At 28.9% G+C, this 19,356-nt stretch overlaps 2 protein-coding genes and 1 long non-coding RNA gene across 4 annotated transcripts; 1 reads left to right on the top strand and 2 right to left on the bottom strand.

The window, feature by feature from the left end:
- Positions 1-16,096, top strand: LOC124499965 (uncharacterized). Of its 2 annotated transcripts, none has more exons than XM_075728631.1 (4): positions 1-883; positions 10,315-10,899; positions 12,650-14,459; positions 14,566-16,096. In XM_075728631.1, the coding sequence occupies exons 1-4, from the start codon at positions 869-871 to the stop codon at positions 15,201-15,203; spliced, it is 3,048 nt and encodes a 1,015-aa protein (XP_075584746.1). In that variant the 5' UTR covers positions 1-868; the 3' UTR covers positions 15,204-16,096. The 2 variants fall into 2 exon arrangements, with proteins under 2 accessions (XP_075584746.1, XP_075584747.1); XM_075728632.1 differs by having other exon boundaries at positions 30-883; positions 14,593-16,096.
- On the bottom strand, positions 7,627-9,497 carry LOC142597333 (uncharacterized). The gene is made up of 3 exons (XR_012832082.1): positions 8,782-9,497; positions 8,289-8,698; positions 7,627-8,237 (listed from the first exon to the last, which is right to left on the bottom strand). It is a non-coding gene; the product is annotated as an uncharacterized LOC142597333 (long non-coding RNA).
- Positions 16,097-17,063: 967 nt separating the features above from the next.
- On the bottom strand, positions 17,064-18,437 carry LOC124493699 (uncharacterized). The gene is made up of 6 exons (XM_047056838.2): positions 18,249-18,437; positions 17,970-18,186; positions 17,858-17,905; positions 17,664-17,799; positions 17,495-17,595; positions 17,064-17,427 (listed from the first exon to the last, which is right to left on the bottom strand). Exons 1-6 carry the CDS (start codon positions 18,261-18,263, stop codon positions 17,258-17,260), a joined length of 687 nt encoding a protein of 228 aa, XP_046912794.1. The 5' UTR covers positions 18,264-18,437; the 3' UTR covers positions 17,064-17,257.
- Between the last annotated feature and the right edge of the window lie 919 nt (positions 18,438-19,356).

Raw genomic sequence — 19,356 nt, forward strand, 5'->3', positions numbered from 1 at the left:
ATAGATTTCTTAGACCGACACACACACACACACACATTCACACAGACTGTTTGTTTGTTCATTTCTTATAACAAAATTACTGGCTGACGAGCTTGTTGGCTCATTCATTCACTTTCAATGTTTATTTGATTTGATTCGATATTCATCATTTTTTTTTTACTTTGGTCAAAGATATTTAAGTGTACATTTTTTACTAATTTTCTTTTAGTCTTCATTTGTTGATCTTGTTGTGTATGACACACACACACCACACCACTCAAACGCATTCACTGATATGAAATTGATTTTTTCGTCATCTAATATTTCCATTGATAATTCGACATTGTTTCCACAATAATCATCATCATAATCATCAAATAGCAATAATCATCGGTTTTTTTATGTGTTTTTCAATTTATTTATTCAAAACATTATGAAATGAAATTTTTTTTTCTCCACAATTCTTTGAATATTAACATCGGTCAATTCATCAATGCCATCTATTTTCGCGCACATACACACACACACACACACACACAATAATGATGAATGTGAATATGGTGACTTTAAATTGACAAATTTGTTCCTTGAAAATTAAAGGAATTATATTACAAACATCATCATAAACAACAACAACAACAACAACAATCATTCAGAATCATTTTTATCAACAAAATTCTTCATTTTCATTCAAATAGAAAAAAAGTACAAATCAGCAACATTGACAATATATTTGTTTATTCTGAATTTTTTTTTTGCGTCTGTGCGTGTGTGTGTGTATGTCTGTGCGTTTATTTGTTTAGCGGAGGCGGTAGTAGTACGAAGGAAAAGAAACCCAACCGCTATCATATTTTCGAATTAAAAAAGAAAAAAAATAATTTCAAAAATCATGAAAATAACGACGGTAGGTTTTATTATTTATCCAAAAAATCCATCTTTTTTATTTCTTTTTTGTCGTTGTTGTTGTTGTTGTAAATGTTGAAATAAATTTCATTTTGTCATGTATGTGTAATGAATAAAAAACCACTATATGTTTGTGGTTTGCAAATTATGATGATCATTCATTCTTTGTTTGCTTGTTTGTTTTCTTTTTTGTCATTTATGATCATCCTGATTGAAGATGAACAATCTTTTTTGTAATGAAAATAATAATGGATAGATAGATAAATCAATCCGAAAAAAAAATCTGAACAGGAAAAAAAATGGCAATGGAATGAAATGTGATCCTCCGTTTTTGTTTTGTTTTGTTTTGGTTATCTACTAGTTTCGTTCGGCCACGGGTTGCATGTTATTCTTAAAAAACTCTATTTTGTCGTCATTTTTTGAAACACAATAATAATAATCAAAAATTACATATGATGAATACCTAGATAAATCCTTTAATGTTGGTCAGTCATAATCGAATCATGTCACATCAATATTTTTTTTTTGTTGTTGTTGATGATGCGATGATGATGATGACAATCTAAAATGCTTTGATCCATATATTTATTCAGGAATATATATGAAAAAAAAACGAAATTGTAAAGATAAAAACAAAATAGTATCCATTGTTTTCAAGTTTTGTTTTTGTTGTTTTGTTGTATTTTTTTTTCTTCTTCTTCTTCTTCGATCGTCCATTTATAGCATTAAAATTATGATTTCGATGATGATGATGATGATGATCGATGGACACATAATGGACGATCATGACGATTATGATGATTATGATGATGATGATGATGATAAAATTATTCTTCATCATCATCATCATAACTTTATGTAACATCGAAAAATGCATTTTTTGTTTCTGTTTCATTTTGTTCTTTTTTTTTTTTTTTGCTTAACCGATCAACCGACAAGAATGGTTTATATATTTGTGGTATATATATACAAAATCGAATCATTTTTCTTTTTTTTTCTTTTTTTTTTTTTTTGGTCAGTGCGATAATTTAGTCCTGTCATCATTATATTACATTAGTTTACTCTAACATATGTACAGCGTAATCAGTGAACAAACAACAACAACAACAACAACAACAACGAAAAGAAAATATCAAAAATCATCAAAAAAAAAAAAAAAAATAAATAATAGGTCAAAAATATAGATCCATTTTTCTGGTCCTTCTCATTTTTTTTTCGTTCTCGTTGCTGACCACACACACAAAAAAAAAATGTTTATTTCATTTTGTATCCATATATTCCAATCAAATCATCATCATCATCATCATCATTTATTTCAACAAAGAGTTATGATGATTTAAAATTATGGTTCTCTGTTGTTGTTTGAAGTTGTAGACAATATAACTTTTTATTATTGGCTTGGTTATTGTCTGGTTTTACACACACACACAATGATAACATGATCGAATCTTTGAAATATATTGATTTCATTAAGAAAAAAATTCTTTTTTTATATTTTTTCTCATCAAATCATAATGTTTGAAATCATTTTTTTTCTTTCCCCTGTGACAGAAAAAAAACGATAACGATGACGATGACCACCGTTGATAGATTTTGATGATGATGATGATGATGATGAGAAAGATGAAGAAAGGTGTGTGAAAAAAAAAGTTCACGGCAAATAATTTTTTTTCCATTTCAAGTACATTTTAACACAAGTGGAAAAAAAAGTGGAAAAATTCTTTTTTTTTCTCGATTTTCTGGCTACTGAATTTTATTTTCTCTTTTTATTAATTGATTTCAGCCATGTATGTGTGTGTGTGAGTGTGTGACAGCCATCATCATCATCATCATTTTTATTATGATGATAATTTTGACCATACATTTATTGTGGTCTCATTGCTTTTCAAACTTGTCAACATGATAGTAACGGATAATGTTGTACCTGTTATATAATCAGCATCAGTTATCATCACCATTTAAAAATTTATAAATATAGAAAAAAAAACACTAAAAACATTCGACAAACAATCAAATATTACATTCTTTTAAATAGCTGTTTTTTTTGCCAGACAAGAAAAAAATAATAATTTTAACACCTGTTAACCGATTCTATTTTTTTTCTCAATCATTTCATCTTACTCTCATCATCATCATCATTTCTATAGATAGATGTATTTGTTTGGATGTATTTTTTAAACTTTTTTTTCCTACAATCTACAAGTACCTTTTTATTTATTTATTTTTTATATTTTTTTTTGTTTGATTCTCATCATTCATTCACACGGCCACATTGAACACACACACACACACATACATACACCTGTATAGACAGTAAACGGGGCCATAATAAAATGTTTCGACAATGATCACACACACACACATACATACATACCAGACACATATTCAGCAGCATAGTTTTGGTTTCACACATTTTTTTTCTTCATCTTGTTTATTGTCCAAATTCTAGGAATCCTATTTAGTCAAGAAATACCAAAATTATTACCAATATATTTAGCGATTTTTCATTTTTTTCAAAGAAATTTTTTCCTCTCTTTTTTTTGGAAAAAAATGTGATCTATTCACATCACGATTGATTGATCGATCGATCGATCGATCGATGATGATATATACAATTGAATGACGATGATGAATGAATGAAACTTATATAACCAATTAGAGAAATAAGTAACCGAGAGTCTTGTGTGTGTGAGCGATTGTAATCCTTTTTTTTTGGTTGCTGCTGCTGTTGTTTTCCATTTCCATTTTCATTTTGATAAACATTTCAATTTTGTTTGTCTGTCTGTCGATGTTTTGGTTTCGCCTTGATGAACAGGTGAGATATACCTGTTGTTGTTTGTATGCAGGTTAAAAACAATTGTCTGTTTTTTTTTCACTTCTCTCTCTCCTTCTACAATGAATTCATTCGTTCACAATATTTTTTTTTTTTTTTTTTTTGATTCTCGATTATTATCATTATTTTTGTTCACATTCACACTTTTATAAAGCCGAACAAACAAACAAACAAACACACACCAATAATTCACTTCAATGAAGATTTTTTTTTCACATTTATATCTAATGAAAATGTTCCAAAAAAAAAGTGTTGCGCTTTTATTCACACACTATTCAGACGTGTTTCTCTTTGTTACACTTGATGATGTTTTTTTTTCATACAGGTAAACACACACACACACACACACACACGCAAAATACCGGCTGATGTTTGATGCTGCGAAAGATATCTTAATCTTGATTTTCTTTTTTCTTTCCACTTGATAATTTCTTTATATTGTTTTGTTTTTGTTGTTTGATGATGGACATGGAAAATTCTTTATTTACACCTACTAAAATTTTCAATAATTTTCTTTTCCTTTTTTTTCATCAAATAATAAAGAAAACAAAACAAAACCGAACAAAACATCATAATTTATTCCATGTGTTTCGTGGCCACTATCTATTTTTTTTTGTTTTGTTTTGTTGTCGTTCATTGTTGTTGTTGTTGTTGTTGTTGTTTTTTTATTGTTTCTGATAACAATAATAATGAAGAGAAAGTCTAGATGCAACAAAAACGAATAATAAACGAATTATTAAATGGCACTAAATCTTGAATAAAAAGATTCAGTGTTTATGATAACAGTACATCAGATATGAAGATATGATGGTCATGTTTGATGCCGAAAAACAAAACAAAAAAAAAAGAAAAAAAAATTCAAAATTGGTCAGTTTATTATCATCATACCGATAATAAAGATGGAACAAAAAAACATTGATTGATTGTGAAACAATAGATTGGATGAAGATATATGTTAATTTGTATGGCACGATTTTGTTGTTGTTTTTATCATTATCATTGTTGATAGATACAATTATGGATTATATATGATTATACTATTATTATTACCCTAATATACACTCTTTCATTACATTGATTGGTTCAATAATTTTTATTTTTTTTCTGTTCATTGTCTATTTTATATCGATCGTTTTCATTCTTTTCTTTTCATCATCGTGAATTTTGGTCACGCTGATCAATCGATCGATTATTATTATTCGGTTCAGGTATCTAGCAATTTGTAAATTTTTTTTTTTTTTTTTTTTGATAATTGTTTCAAATTTTTTTCTTTTTCATTTCTTCAATTGTGAAATCAATTTTAACCACCGGATCGTATCATCACTATAGGAAGTATAAGTTCATCATCATCATCATCATGATAAAGTTTGGTAATAAATGAGTGAAATTGAACAAAAAAAAATTTTTTTTTGATTTCCATCACTTTCTCACCGGTGATGTTTTCATCACAATATATTCAGGTTGATTTTAACTTTCCCTCATTGATGCGTTAATATTATCATCATTAAAAAAAAAAAATTTCTCATATAAAAAAAACAAGCCAAATTAGGAAGAGAGAAAAAAAAAATACTGAACCAGAAAGTAACGAAAAACATTTCAGCTTCTGGTCGTAATAATAATAATGGTGGTGGTTGTGTTTTTTTTCATTTTCATTTTCACCATATTCTACCACCATCTCAATCTCCTGTTGCCATTTGGATGTAAAGAGCTAGCTAGTGAACGATTTTTTTTTCATTCGTTTCTTTTAAATTTAGTCATATATGACCTAAATTTGTATTTTTTTCTGGTTGTGGGATAAATGTGAATGAAAAACAAAAAGACAACAACAACAACAACAACAGCAACACAATAATAATCATAATAATGAAAAAAGAAAAAAAAAATTTTTATTTTGTTTTCAATGAAATAATAAATAATCACTATACACAATGGTGAAGATGAGTGAATGGAATCTGTGTATGTTTGTATGAGAAATAAAGAGTGAGAGCGAAAATAATGGTAATGGTGTGGTCAGTCAAAACATTTTAACAGCTTCCCATTATTATAATAATAATAATAATAAAAAGTAAGAGTTTTATGTAGTAAACTTAAACACAAAACATTTTGTAATTTGAAAATCTGTTTTTTTTTTGCAGTTACTTAATAGAACTGATGATTCATTCTGATGGAACAATCATCGTTCCGGTGTTTTTTTTTCATTTATTTTATTGTCATTTTTTTTTTGTTAGTAGAAATGGGAGAGAAAAAAGTGGTAAGAATTTTTTCATCTGCACTATACATTTGTACATTTGCAATAAGGTGATGATAGATAATCAATTGTAAAATTTTAAAAAAAAATGACAAAATTTTTTTCATCAACCATTAAGCTGTTTGGTTGGTTGGCTGGCTGGCTGTATTCTTAGATAATATATACAGACATAGACCATTTATTTTTGTTTTCTCTTTGATCAAGTTTCATTATATCCATAAGTGTTTTACGTTTTGATTTTCGTTTCACTTGTTGATGATAATGATGATGATGATGTGGAATGAAATATATACATGAGCTAGCAAAACAACAACAACAACAACAAAAAAATTTCCTCAATCTATCCAATGTTCGTCTATTACGATGTTTGGCACATTCATTCATTCATTCATTCATTCATTCATTCATTGATCAGAATGGAAACAAACAAACAAAAAAAATTGCTAAAATTAGTCTTTGTTCCTTGTGTGTGTGTGTGTGTATGTTTTATATGTACGAGGTGAATAAACAATCTGTCTATTGGTTAACTATCCTACGGCGGATATAAACACGAAAAACTATCAGACTACGATCAGATCATCATCATCATCATCATCAACTTGCATTAATGGATATTATATATATACGATATATACGGTATATATAACGGGTATAGTTAGATATAACAATATCAACAAGTAAAAAAGAAGAAGAAAAAGGGAAAAAAATTGCCAATCTATTACCAGTTCAGAGAGTAAAAAAAAAAATAGCAATTGCATTTAATTGCCCGATTCATTTTTGTCTAATTTTAGAGTGAAAAAAAAACATTTGAAAAAAAATAATCAATTTTCTACTCTCTCTCTCTCTCACTCTCTTCCTTTCATTCTCTATTGGTCAGCGACCGGACTTATTCATTCATTCATTCATTCGTTAGACGAAAATTAATTTGCATCTGATTATCAACAACAAATAATTATAAAATTTATTTCATTTCATTTTTTTTTCTTTGCTGTTCAAATTTAAATCCATATATACAAATGGATATGAATGTAAAATGTGAATGGTAAAAATTTTCCAATGCATTAATGCTAATGATGGTGCAAATGTATGTACATTAATTTAAATGATGATGATGATGATGATAGACTACAAGATGATTGTAAGACAGGAAAGCAATAATAATAATAATAAAAAAAATGGTAGAAAAAAAAGTAAAATTTTATCATTATCATCAATGTGGATCTTTTGCTCGGCATTTTTTGTTCATGGATGTTTAAACTTGTTGTTGTTGTTGGTGTTGCAATAATAAAAATGAAATAAAACTATTTCATTTTTTGTGAAAAATGAAAAAAAAGTGATGCTTGAAAACAATGGCAATAACCCTTTTTTTTCCTTTTTTTTCGAGATTGTTTTTGATTGATGATGATTGATCAAAAAAAAAAAAAAAAAAAAAAACAAAATATCAAGTAGTGAGGACAATAACACGAGAGATTTTATTACATGGATCTTTTTTTCATGTTTTCTCATAATAACCGAATGATATATATTTGAATCAAATCAGTATGGCCACTCACTCACACACACACACATCATTACAATTACAACAACATCACTTCATCACAAAATACAATCTTTCACCTTTGGTGCTTTTGTTGTATTTTTCATTTTTCATTTTTTTTTGCTGTTGTGAATTAGTATGACATAATTTTGTGTTAAATGTTTTAGCCAGACGTATTGATTCAATTTTTTTTTTGCCAGATATGTCGTAGTTGTTGTTGTTGCCGTTGTTGATGATGATGATCATCATGTATGGAACTGTTTGGCTTTCGTTCCTGTGGTGTATAACAATTTCATTTAATTTAAATTCGAGACGCATAACGAATTCATTCATTTTCAAATTTCCCATCTAAACCTCTCTCTTTTTTTCGTTTTTTTTTCATTTTGATTTTACTTGACTTCATTCAAAATTCATTTCATGAAAAAATAATCAAAAAAAAAAAATCTTTTCATATAATTACAATTGTCAATTGTGTGTGTGTGTGTGTTTGTGTATGTTTAACAATCTTGGTGGTCAAATATATGTTTGCCTCTGATACAATGATTGCGAGAGAGAGAGAGAGGGAAAAAAATGAGATATTAAACCAGAAACGAAAATGAAAATGTGTCCACGACGATGATGATGATGATGATGATGGTGATGGACATCGATCGTTCGATTGATTGATTGGTGTTGCCTGTGAGCAATTTTTTTTTGTTTCTTTTTAGAAACATCATCATTATTATTATAATTCAAGTCTATATATGAGGCACACAATAAGATTATTATTATTATATTGAACACCATACCTATTGATGATGAACATGTGTTCTAAAATCGATGGATCAATCAAATGAGATCATATATCGGTTTCTAATATATCAAAAGTGAAAACTATTGCCTTGTAATAATAAATGAAAAAATAATTTGAGAAAAATTTTTTTTTTTTTTTTTTGACAGCAAAAGTAGTCATTATTATTATTATTATTATTTCATCATTTTTCTTGTCCGGTAAATTTTCTTTTACATTTCTTTGGTTGGTTGATTCAATCCCAAATAATATTTGTGGTCAATATTTTTTTTTTTTTTTTTTTTTTTTTTTTGACAACAACAGATAGTAATTATTGATGAAGTGTACAATCAATATCATTAGATCATATGTCTTGAAAATGTCTAGCCAATATAACTGAGATGATAATGATTATCGTGGTCAATCTCTCTGTGTGTGTGTGTGTGTATGTGGGAGAAAAAAAAAAGAAAGAAAAATTAAAACTCAATAGTACATCAAAATGTTTTTCTTACCTATACCAGATTTTTTGGATATCCATTTTCAGTATTCACTATAGTACAATTCAAATTCATCATTCGAAATCAATAATAATCAAATGAAATGACTAGATGAAATGAATAGTTGCCAGATTTTGTTGTTTTTGTTTTTGTTTTTGTTTTTTGCAGTCGATATTCATTTTCAATTTTTCTTGTGTGGATTTAATAATAACTACCTGACAAAAAGAATATTTGTTTTATATATCTTCAAACCTTAAAGATGAAATGAATGCGAAAAAAAAATCGTTATGATAATCATATCTTTTGGATGTTAATGAAGTTTATTACAATAAATGATTTTTCTTGGTTTGTCTATTTGTTTTTTGTTTTTGGTTTCGGTTGTCCAAATATTCACCGATAATGCATAACAATATTCGATAGATACATCGAAATAGACATTGATCAATTTCATTCATGTCATGTTGATGATGATGATGATGATGATGTTGGTATTCAACATGTAAAAAAATGAACAAATCATCATTTTTAATATATATACATGTTTTACGAAACAAAACTAAAAACATTCAGGTAGCTGACATATAACTTGTCGGATTTGATGTTTTCACCACATGTTTTTTTTATATACATGTAAATATTGTTGGCAATATAGCGAAAGTTAATTTATTATTATTATTATTATTATATACTTTCTTCAATCTGTTTTGTTGTTGGAATTGTTTTGGTCATCATCGTCATCATCGTCATCATCGTCATCATCATCATCATCATCATCAACATCATCATAGTTAATTATTATTCGTTTGTTGTTCAAGTGAAGAGTGAAAAAAAAATCCATTCAAAAAATTCGTGACGACAATTTGGCAATGTTGTTGTTGTTGTTGTTGTCATAGTTGTCATCGTACCTTGTACCGTAAATGATGGTCGTGTCTTCATCAAAACAAAAAAATGATGTTTTTTTCGGGTTTGGTATTTTTTTTTTTTTTTTTGAAAATTTTACAACTGATTATATTTAAACTGGCTCCATTTATTTAACATTTAGAATAATATAAAGGTGGTGGTCCACATTCTGTTCTACAATATATACTTGTCATATTCAGGAATTTCAATTCAACAAAACAAGACAATGCAATACAAGACAGTTTGATGTTTCTTTTTTTTTGTATTGACACCAATAAAATCAAGCCATAATAATAATACAAAATAATCATGAATACTTGGTAATAACAACAACGCAGGAAAAAAACCAGATTCATTTTTTGATACAATTTTTTTTTCTAATGGACTCATTTTCTTATGTTGTGTGTTTGATAGAATAATATACTAATATATATCGGTTTTGGTAAAGAAAAACGAAAAAAATGATCTTAAATTGTGTGTGTGCGTTTGTGTATGCCATCATATTATCTGCGATAAAATATATTGATTGATGGTCGTCGTTGTCTTCTTTTCTTTTACTTTTATCTTTTGTCTATTATTTGATTATTGTATGTTTTCTTTCAATAATTTTTTTTTTCATTTTTCTTTTTTTTTTCTTGAAAACTATAGAAAAGCATCATATTGTTGTTGCTTTATGCAACATTAATGGCCATAACAATACCTATAGTATATTCGAATGAAATGATTGAAGATAATAATGAAGAAAATGGTTCAATACTACAAAAATCAGCATCACAACAATATCCATCGTTTGAATCTTCATCATCTAATTTTGATCAAAGAAATGAAGAATTTGGATTAAGAAAATCTAATCCATTTGAATCACATCAAATGAATATGGATAATAATGATGGTGATTATTCAACACAACAATCTCAACATCAATATGATACATCAATGAATGATGGCCAAAATAATAATAATAATAATAATGGTGATTCATCAATGCAAAGTCCATATCGAGAGTTTGGACCTAGTATTTATAATATGCATACAATGAATGGTGGCGATACTCAATCATATGGACAAAATGATGGTTCAGAATCCAATCAAGAGTCCGGATCATTTACACCTGTTTCATTATCTGTTGATGAAGCATTTAGAAAATATTTTCCAAATGAAAAAGATGCACAAGATGGACCATATTCACAACAATCACAAGGACAATCCATGGATGGCTATTCAAATCAACAGGTATGATTTGAAAAAACAAAAAAAAAATTGAATATGCATTTCTAACACATAACACACTGGACTTGCCCTTTTAAATCAAAATCCCAACACCGTAATGAAAAAACATCACAAGTTAATATTTTTTTTTCCAGGGCTATAAAACTCATACTAAAAATTCACCTATTTATAGCTTATCCAATTGAAAATCTTATCGATTCAGATTAATCGACATTAAAAATGAGCATAACAAGATTATGAGGATGCTTTTAATATAGCAGTAAATCGAAAAAAAATCACATTGAAAGTGATCATATAGAATTATCCTATGTGATTTTTTTTTCATCTTTGCTAAAAATATTTAAAGATTATGAACAACAACAACAAAAAAAAGTTCAGTTTGAATCCGTTCATCATTTTCAATCCAATTTCTAATTATATCGATTGAATCGATGATGATAATGATTGAGTTTCGATTAATAGAAAAAAAAATCCAATAGAAATAGCATTTTTTTCAGATTCATTCATGATTTAATGTGAAAACAAGTGTTGATCATCGATTTCTAACTGGTTAAAAACTATTAAAACGATTATACTACAATATATATATGATTATATATAATATAAAAGTTATAATCAATGAACCATTTTCTTCAAAAAAAAGCATCATCATCACTAATACCAATTTGAATGTGTTTGCTCAAATGTTTTTGGTTTTCTTTCTTTGCTTACCATGAAATTATTCAAATGATGTACTTGGATTAGATTAGCCTTTATCGTTACAATTGTAATACATTATGATGCAGAAATATAACAACTCGAGAACAAGAGAGAGAAAGAGAGATTACCAGAAAACCTATCATTAATTTTTTTTTTTGCATTTGTGTTGTCAACACTATTATTGGATATTCATTTTCATTATCGACTGATTATTCTCTGATCATCATCTATTCTAAATCGATTGATCCATCTATTGGATGATTGGATGCATTGAGAAAATTCAAATTTTTTTTTACCATATGACTTTGAATATGATTTTTAGGTAGTTCGAAATATACGAAATGTTGATGAGATGATAATGATGATGATGATGATGATGATCGTCTTCATCATCTTGTTGTATACCTCGCCCAATGATCAATCATAGATTTAGTCTTGTTTTACTTTTGAATCATTTATGTTTTTTTTTGTCTTAACTTTTGGATAGATACAAACATTCATTCGGCTGGTTTATATATATTAGCAATTAATGTGAAACATTCACCTTTAGTATAGAAAGAAAATGGCTATCTAATCTGTATCGAATAATGGCGATTCAACGTGAAGTATTTTTTAAACATCTTGTCAAATTTAGATCTGGCCATGCCGATGTAATAAGCGTGTTTGTGTATATGTGTCTAGTTAACGATCCCATTGATCCGGTTAGCCATTGATCAGTATGTCGGTCAGCAGTAGTAATGCCAGCCAAATAGTGGTGGTGGTGGTGGTGGTGAAAGTTTATTTTCGTCATCGTTAAAGTTTTTTTTGGAATCAATTTCAATTCGATTTTATTTTATTTTCTTTTTCCACTTTGACCAATTCAGATTGAAAGTTTTTTTTTCAAGATTATTTAAGCTATTTTTCTGTTCCACTGTTTTCGGTTAATTAGTATGCTACACATTTATTTATGGCTACGGTGAATTAGAAATATAATTTAAATCTTTTTTTCGTTTTTCTTTTTGGTCGATGAAAATTAATTTTCTTATTTTTTTTTCTTTTTGCTTATTTTTTTCAGGCGAATGGCGATAAAGGAGTCGTGAATATTGATAGTATAAGGGAAATTGTTGAAAAGCAACCATTAGCACGGCCAGATCCATTTGATCCACCATCACCGCCATTATCGGCATTTTTACCGCCACCACCAAATTCTCAGCTTGTTGAATCATCCGGATCACAACAGCCGGATCAACATCAATATCAACAAGCGATGGCATCACAAACAACATTACCTGAACAGATTGCAGCCAATATGCCACAATCAGATTCTGGTTCATCTCAAGCCTATATGAATCAAGCACATCCACAGATTCCAATACAACCAATTAATACATTCAAAGCACAGGAACCAGATATGCCACAATCAAGTTTCATAAATCCACCTCCAATGATGTCACAACCACCGCCATCAAAGTTTTCATTCTCAAAAGATTCAATCATATCTATTGATAATGGAAATAATGACAATGACAATAATAACGATTCTGGTTTAAGTGATGAAAATGAAGATGAAGGCTATGCATATAATACGGAAAATATTGATGAAAATGGTAAAAAAGTATTAGTCTATCAACGTCCAGTTGATTTACCTGAATTGAATACAGGAAATAAATTCGATATCTATGGACAAAGTGGACATACTGGACAAAGTTCAAATCAAGAAATCAGTTCAATTTATCATAAACAAAATGATCAAAGTTTGTCATCCATGGATCAAGGAATGAATATTCAGGATTCATTAATGAATAATGATAATTATAAATATCAGAATGAAATCACTATTCAACGTGATAAACAATCGATGGATAATGATATGTTTCAAATGAATCCAATTGATATGCGACCACCACCACCACCGCCATCATTTTTTACGGATTTCACTGATTATGAACCATCAGGACATTCATTTCAAAATCAACCTCAACCATCACATCAATCGGAACAACGACATCAACAACAACAACAACATCAACAATCATGGACTCCACAAAATCATAATAATATGCCTTCAATGGATTTTGGTGGCGGTAAAATGACCGAAGGTTTACAACAAATTGAATACGGTGGATTTGTTCCAATCAAAAAGCCACACATATCTAATTCGGATATGAATAATCAACAGCCTTTAAATGGTGGAGATTATATGGTTCAAAATGGTCCACAATCTAAAGCTCCATATGAATACAATGCTAACAATAATGTGGAATATGTTCAACAACCATTGCCTTCGCCACAACCGCAAATGGGAAATATGATCCAAATAACGCCTTCTTCACCACAACAAGGTTCACAATCAATGCCACCGTCACAGCAATCGAAACAAACATTCCGTCAAAATTTAAATTTTGAATCTGAATATCATGGACCTGGATCATTCAATGAACCACCATCAATTTTCGATACACCAAACATTCATCATAACTATTTACCATTATCAGCTCCATCATCACATCAACAACAAATGTCCACACAAAATGGTGGCGGTTATCCACAAGAACATGAACATTTTCATGTGAATAAAATCCATGATATTCATGTGAAACCATTGTATGGAAAAGATGCAACGAAAAAATTACGCGAATTAGGTATCAATGAAGATGAATTCTATGGTACAGTGAATAAAATATTACAAAAATCTCGTCCAATGGGCAAACCAAACAAGCACTTTGAAACATCATCATCTCGTATGCCTTTGTTGCCACCATATCTACCAAAAGTTAATCTTTATAGAGCTCCACCGAAAAATCGACCACGACCTTTTGGCAATAATGGCCGTAAAAAGAATCGATTCTATCACAACAATCTGATTGCTGAAGATATTGAATTGAGTAAGTAAATCAATTTCATTCGGATAGCATGTTTTTAGGCCAGAGATTAATTGATAATTTTCAAACAATTATTAATTAATTAATTGGCATTTTTTGTTATTTATAGAATTTTTAAAAGATGAACTTCCGCCAGGTGCATCATACAATCCTCGTGACGTTGGCCTTGATGAATCAGTATTGGCTCAGCTTCATTTATTGGATAGTGGTATTGGCGGATATCGTTTTCCTGGACCAATGTCTAATGGCCAACATTCTCATCATCGACCATTGTTTCGTAAACCATCAGTGCCATATAAAAAATCTAATGCAGCAGCATCATCATCAGGTAGTAGTGGTGGTAGTGGACCACATGCAATGAACAGTATGATCATGCCATTCATTTATCAATCACCAAATGCTCAACATAACACTAATCGTTCACCACATTCAACATCATCAATAACACGTAACAAAGGATTCTATCCAGCTTATGGTTATCGTGCTGCAGCATCCGAATTGAAACCACAATTTATATTGCCAAAAGGAAAACATTTTAAATTTCTTCATCAAAAACAACAGCAAAAAATCACGCCCACTGATTCAAGTAATCTAAATCTTTTCTTGTCACCATCATCATCGACATCATCATCATCGGCTACAACGATTGATGGTGGCCAACGGCCATTAGCAAATATATTCGGTATACGATCGATCAAAGGAATTCGATCACTAGTCTCCTATCTGACAGGCGGAGTATCTGGTTGATTCGTTTCTCTCAATTTGATCTTGTAATCATTGGAAAAAAATGTTTGTTTTTTTGGCAACTTTCGACAAAAAACAACAACAACAACAACAACAATGCCCAAATAAACACAGAAAAACAACAACAATCATCATCATCCGAGTCAAATATTTTATACATTTTTTTTTCTCCTCATAATTTCATCATCATCATCATTATTATTTAACATTTATTATGAATTTATGGCGAATTTTTTTTCAAATTTTTTTTTTCACGGCAAATGATTCATCAATATATGATAATTGTTTTTTCCAACAAATTTTTTCTCACCAATTATTTATTCAATTGTATGAAACTGATCCAAAAAATTTTTTTTTTTCTATAAAACAAACCAGAATCCGAAATCAATCAGATCGTCACTCACACACACACAAACACAGACAAACATACACACAGAAAAAGACTGAATCAATCAAGTGATAATAATTTTTTTCTTGAAAAAAAATTCCATTTTTCTATCTCTCTCTCTCTCTCACTCATTATGTCTCTCTTTTCAATCATTTTGCATTTTTTTTCTACTTTCTATCCTCATCATTTTTTTCGTTTTTTTTTCTTGTAAATATAATTTTTTTTTCTCATTTATTCATTCAATAACCATATATATATAAAAAAAAAGAATTTAATAATGTGAAAAATCGAAATTTTTTCTGTTTTAAACATTTTTTTTTTGATTTTGATTTTGATTTTCTCCACCAAAAAGCAATGACGAGAAACGATGAAAGAAAACTCAAATTTTCCCTTCATATATAATTCTTGTGTAAATTTTGAGTTTTTTTTTCTTTTCTCTTTTTTTTTTGTCTACGATTTTTTTTTCATCTATTTGAATAAATCTCAACAAAGTTTTTTCTTTATGAAATTATATTCCGAGTTTTTTTTCCTCCACCAAACAAACAAACAAACAAAAAAACCGTGACTTCACGAACAGAAATTATATTGGTTTCGATGGAAAAGTGTTTTGATTTTCATCATCATTAAATTTATTTCTTTCTAGCTATATTTATTTATATATATGGATTTGAAACAAATTATTACAAATTTAATTTCAATTTCCAATTTTGTTTTCTGATTACAACTATTGCATTATTGATTTTGTTGGTTTTTGTTTGTTTTTCCGGTCCATAATTTTTTTTTATATTGATAAACATCCGATTTGGTAGAAAGAAAATATTTACTACAATTACCGATAACGAGAATTGTTTCATTGTTCTTTTGTTTTTTTTTTCATTCATTCATTCATTTCAATCATTTGTATTCGAAGATAATTAAAAAAAAAAAATAAACGTTAAATGAACTAGATAAATAAAAAGAGAAAAAATTTCAAATAGTAAAATAAAGTGATCAATCTTCTATTCTTTAATGTTAACATTGAAAAATAGAAACAATTTGAAACCTGGATCCAGTTGATTGATATTTATTGAATCAAGTTGAATTTGAAATGGTCGTTTAGAATTTCCTATTGTTCTATCTATCTGTCTATGTGTATGTGCAAAAGAAATTTTTTTTTTCAGTACCTTAAAATCGCGACTACGAAACGCGTCTTATACAAAAAAAAATGTTGATAAATAGTCCTAGTTTTTAATAGCTAGTTCACGGTGAAAAATATCTACGTTTCGGTAGTTGTTGTAGTCGCGATTTTCGGGTAAATTCTATTTTGTCAATGGTAATCATTATTATTATCAATTATGTATCCATTTTGATGTATGTGGTAACCATTACGCGATATGCTTCAATTCATTTCAATGCATTCAATTCAATGCCATTCATTACATGTTTCTAAACCTAATAAACAGACAAAATGGAAACAAAATGCCAGTTTGCATGTCTTTTATCTTTTATATATTTTATTTAGTTTGGTTGGTTATTCAAGAAAACTAACTACATTTTTTTCACAGTAAACATTATGACATAATTGTTTAGACTAAATTTATTAATATGAATAAACAGAACCATTTTAAATGGATTTAATTACAATTTGTATAATAGAATTTTCATTGATATTCGATGATGTAAATTATTATTAACCTTTGACCACTTTTTTGCCTACACCACCTTTTTTGAATGCAGCCTTTGCACCGGCTGCAGCTCCTTTTTTGAAACCAGCTTTGCCACCCGCAAAGAATTTTTTACCACCTTTAGCGCCACCAGCTGCAGCAAAACCTTTTTTGAATTTTTTGCCACCTTTTTTGCCTGATTTTTTTTTATAAAATAGAATTAGGAAAATGATGGCAAAATAAAAATTAAAAAACAAACATACCAGCAGCCACACCTCCGGCAGCAAATTTTTTGCCTTTTTTACCAAAAGCACCAGCCATTCCACCGGCAGCAAATGCACCACCAACTTTACCAAATTTAAATCTATACATATCGATTACATGAGAGAATCAGGAATTGAATCAAAAATAATTTATCATTCTATTCATTACCCTTGTGCCATCCCAAAGGTTTTGATAGTACCGAATTTTTTGTTGAAACCAGCGCCAGCAACTTTTTTGAATACACCTTTTTTACCAAATTTGGCGAATTTTCCACCCACTGCACCGGCAGCACCTGCTTTTCCACCTATATACCGTGAATCAAATTTAACTCGATAAATTTCCTGGTTATTTGAGAATTTTACCTTTCTTAAAACCAGCCGCTCCTCCGGCAGCACCAGCAGCGAATGCACCTATTTTAATGTATTTAAAAAATAGATCATCAATATACACAATGAATTCCCATCATTAGATTACCTTTTTTTCCCCCTTTAACACCACCAATGGCAAATCCAGCTTTACCAGCTTTTATTCCAGCAGCACCACCTTTTTTAAAGCCTGCTTTGGCTCCAGCAACACCAGCTTTACCTACACCTGCTGCGGCCGTTTCGGCCACCATCATTGGATCGGATTCTGATTCGCTTTGTTCAATTTGTGCCGATACCACACAAAATAAAACACAGCCAAGAATAATCTGAAGGAAAAATTTTTTAATAATCATCATTCATATTACCATTATTGAAGAAGTGAACTTACTATTTTCATAAACATTTTGTATATGTCTTGGTTTAATACAACAATTAACTATCACAGATTAATGATGATTTTCTTTTCATGTAGAAATTATTGTCGTATAGCTGGTCACTTTATTTTATTTTTCACTTATCAATAAACACTTTGTGTGTGTGTGTGCATATAATTCAAAATGAATGAATGAATATTGTCAACCAGAAAAAAATATTTTGCTTTTATATTTGAATCGCCAAAGATAAATTTGTTGGCCATTTCTTTCTGGAACAATATGATATATTACATTATGGTCGTAGTGGCAAATGAAAAAAAAATAGCGACCGAATGACAATGAGAAAAAATCATAATTCATACAACAACAACAAAAAACAACAAAAAAATAAAGAAAAAAAAAGTTCAGCAACATTGGTAAATCGATTTGTTTGTTTTTCTTTATATTTTTGCATTGATTACGACATTCAAATCGAAGGAAGGTTAAACCGTTGAAGACAAAACAAAAAATGAAAAAAAAATCCATTGGACAATCAACTAAACAAACAAACGGAAATAATACTTTTGTTAATTACACATGCACACACACACAAGACCGGAATAGAATTATTATGAAAAGAAAACAAAAAAAAAAAGATTTGGATTTTGATACTTGAATAAAAATGCTACTTTTTTTCTCTGCAAATTTCCATTATTTTTTTCCGGAATTAACATCTTTGGAAGAAACAACAAAAAAAATTTAAACAATGAAAAAGCTGGACGGAAAATCCAAATTTTGTTGAAATTGGGGAAAACATTGATATTGAAATTTTTTTCTTAAATTGACACAAAATGGAAAGAAATTCCAGTGTTTTTTTTTAATTTTTTTCTGTTGCAACCGTTTATTGAGAAAAAAAATCCATGATGGGCGTATACACCGAAAAAGACACACGCACAAAAAAAAATGAAATATTTTATTTTTTACCATGATCCGAGTGTTTAACTCAACCTACAATGAAGCCTTAAAAAAAAGAGTTGAATTTTAATGGAATCTCCCACCTTTCAAGTAACCAAAGAATGTACAAGGTAATAATCTATCTGATTAAAATTTGTAATAAGAATCATGAGAAAAATTGGGGGCGAA

The sequence above is a fragment of the Dermatophagoides farinae genome, chromosome 2 (assembly GCF_024713945.1).
Source record: "Dermatophagoides farinae isolate YC_2012a chromosome 2, ASM2471394v1, whole genome shotgun sequence".
In the NCBI taxonomy this organism is placed as follows: domain Eukaryota; kingdom Metazoa; phylum Arthropoda; class Arachnida; order Sarcoptiformes; family Pyroglyphidae; genus Dermatophagoides; species Dermatophagoides farinae.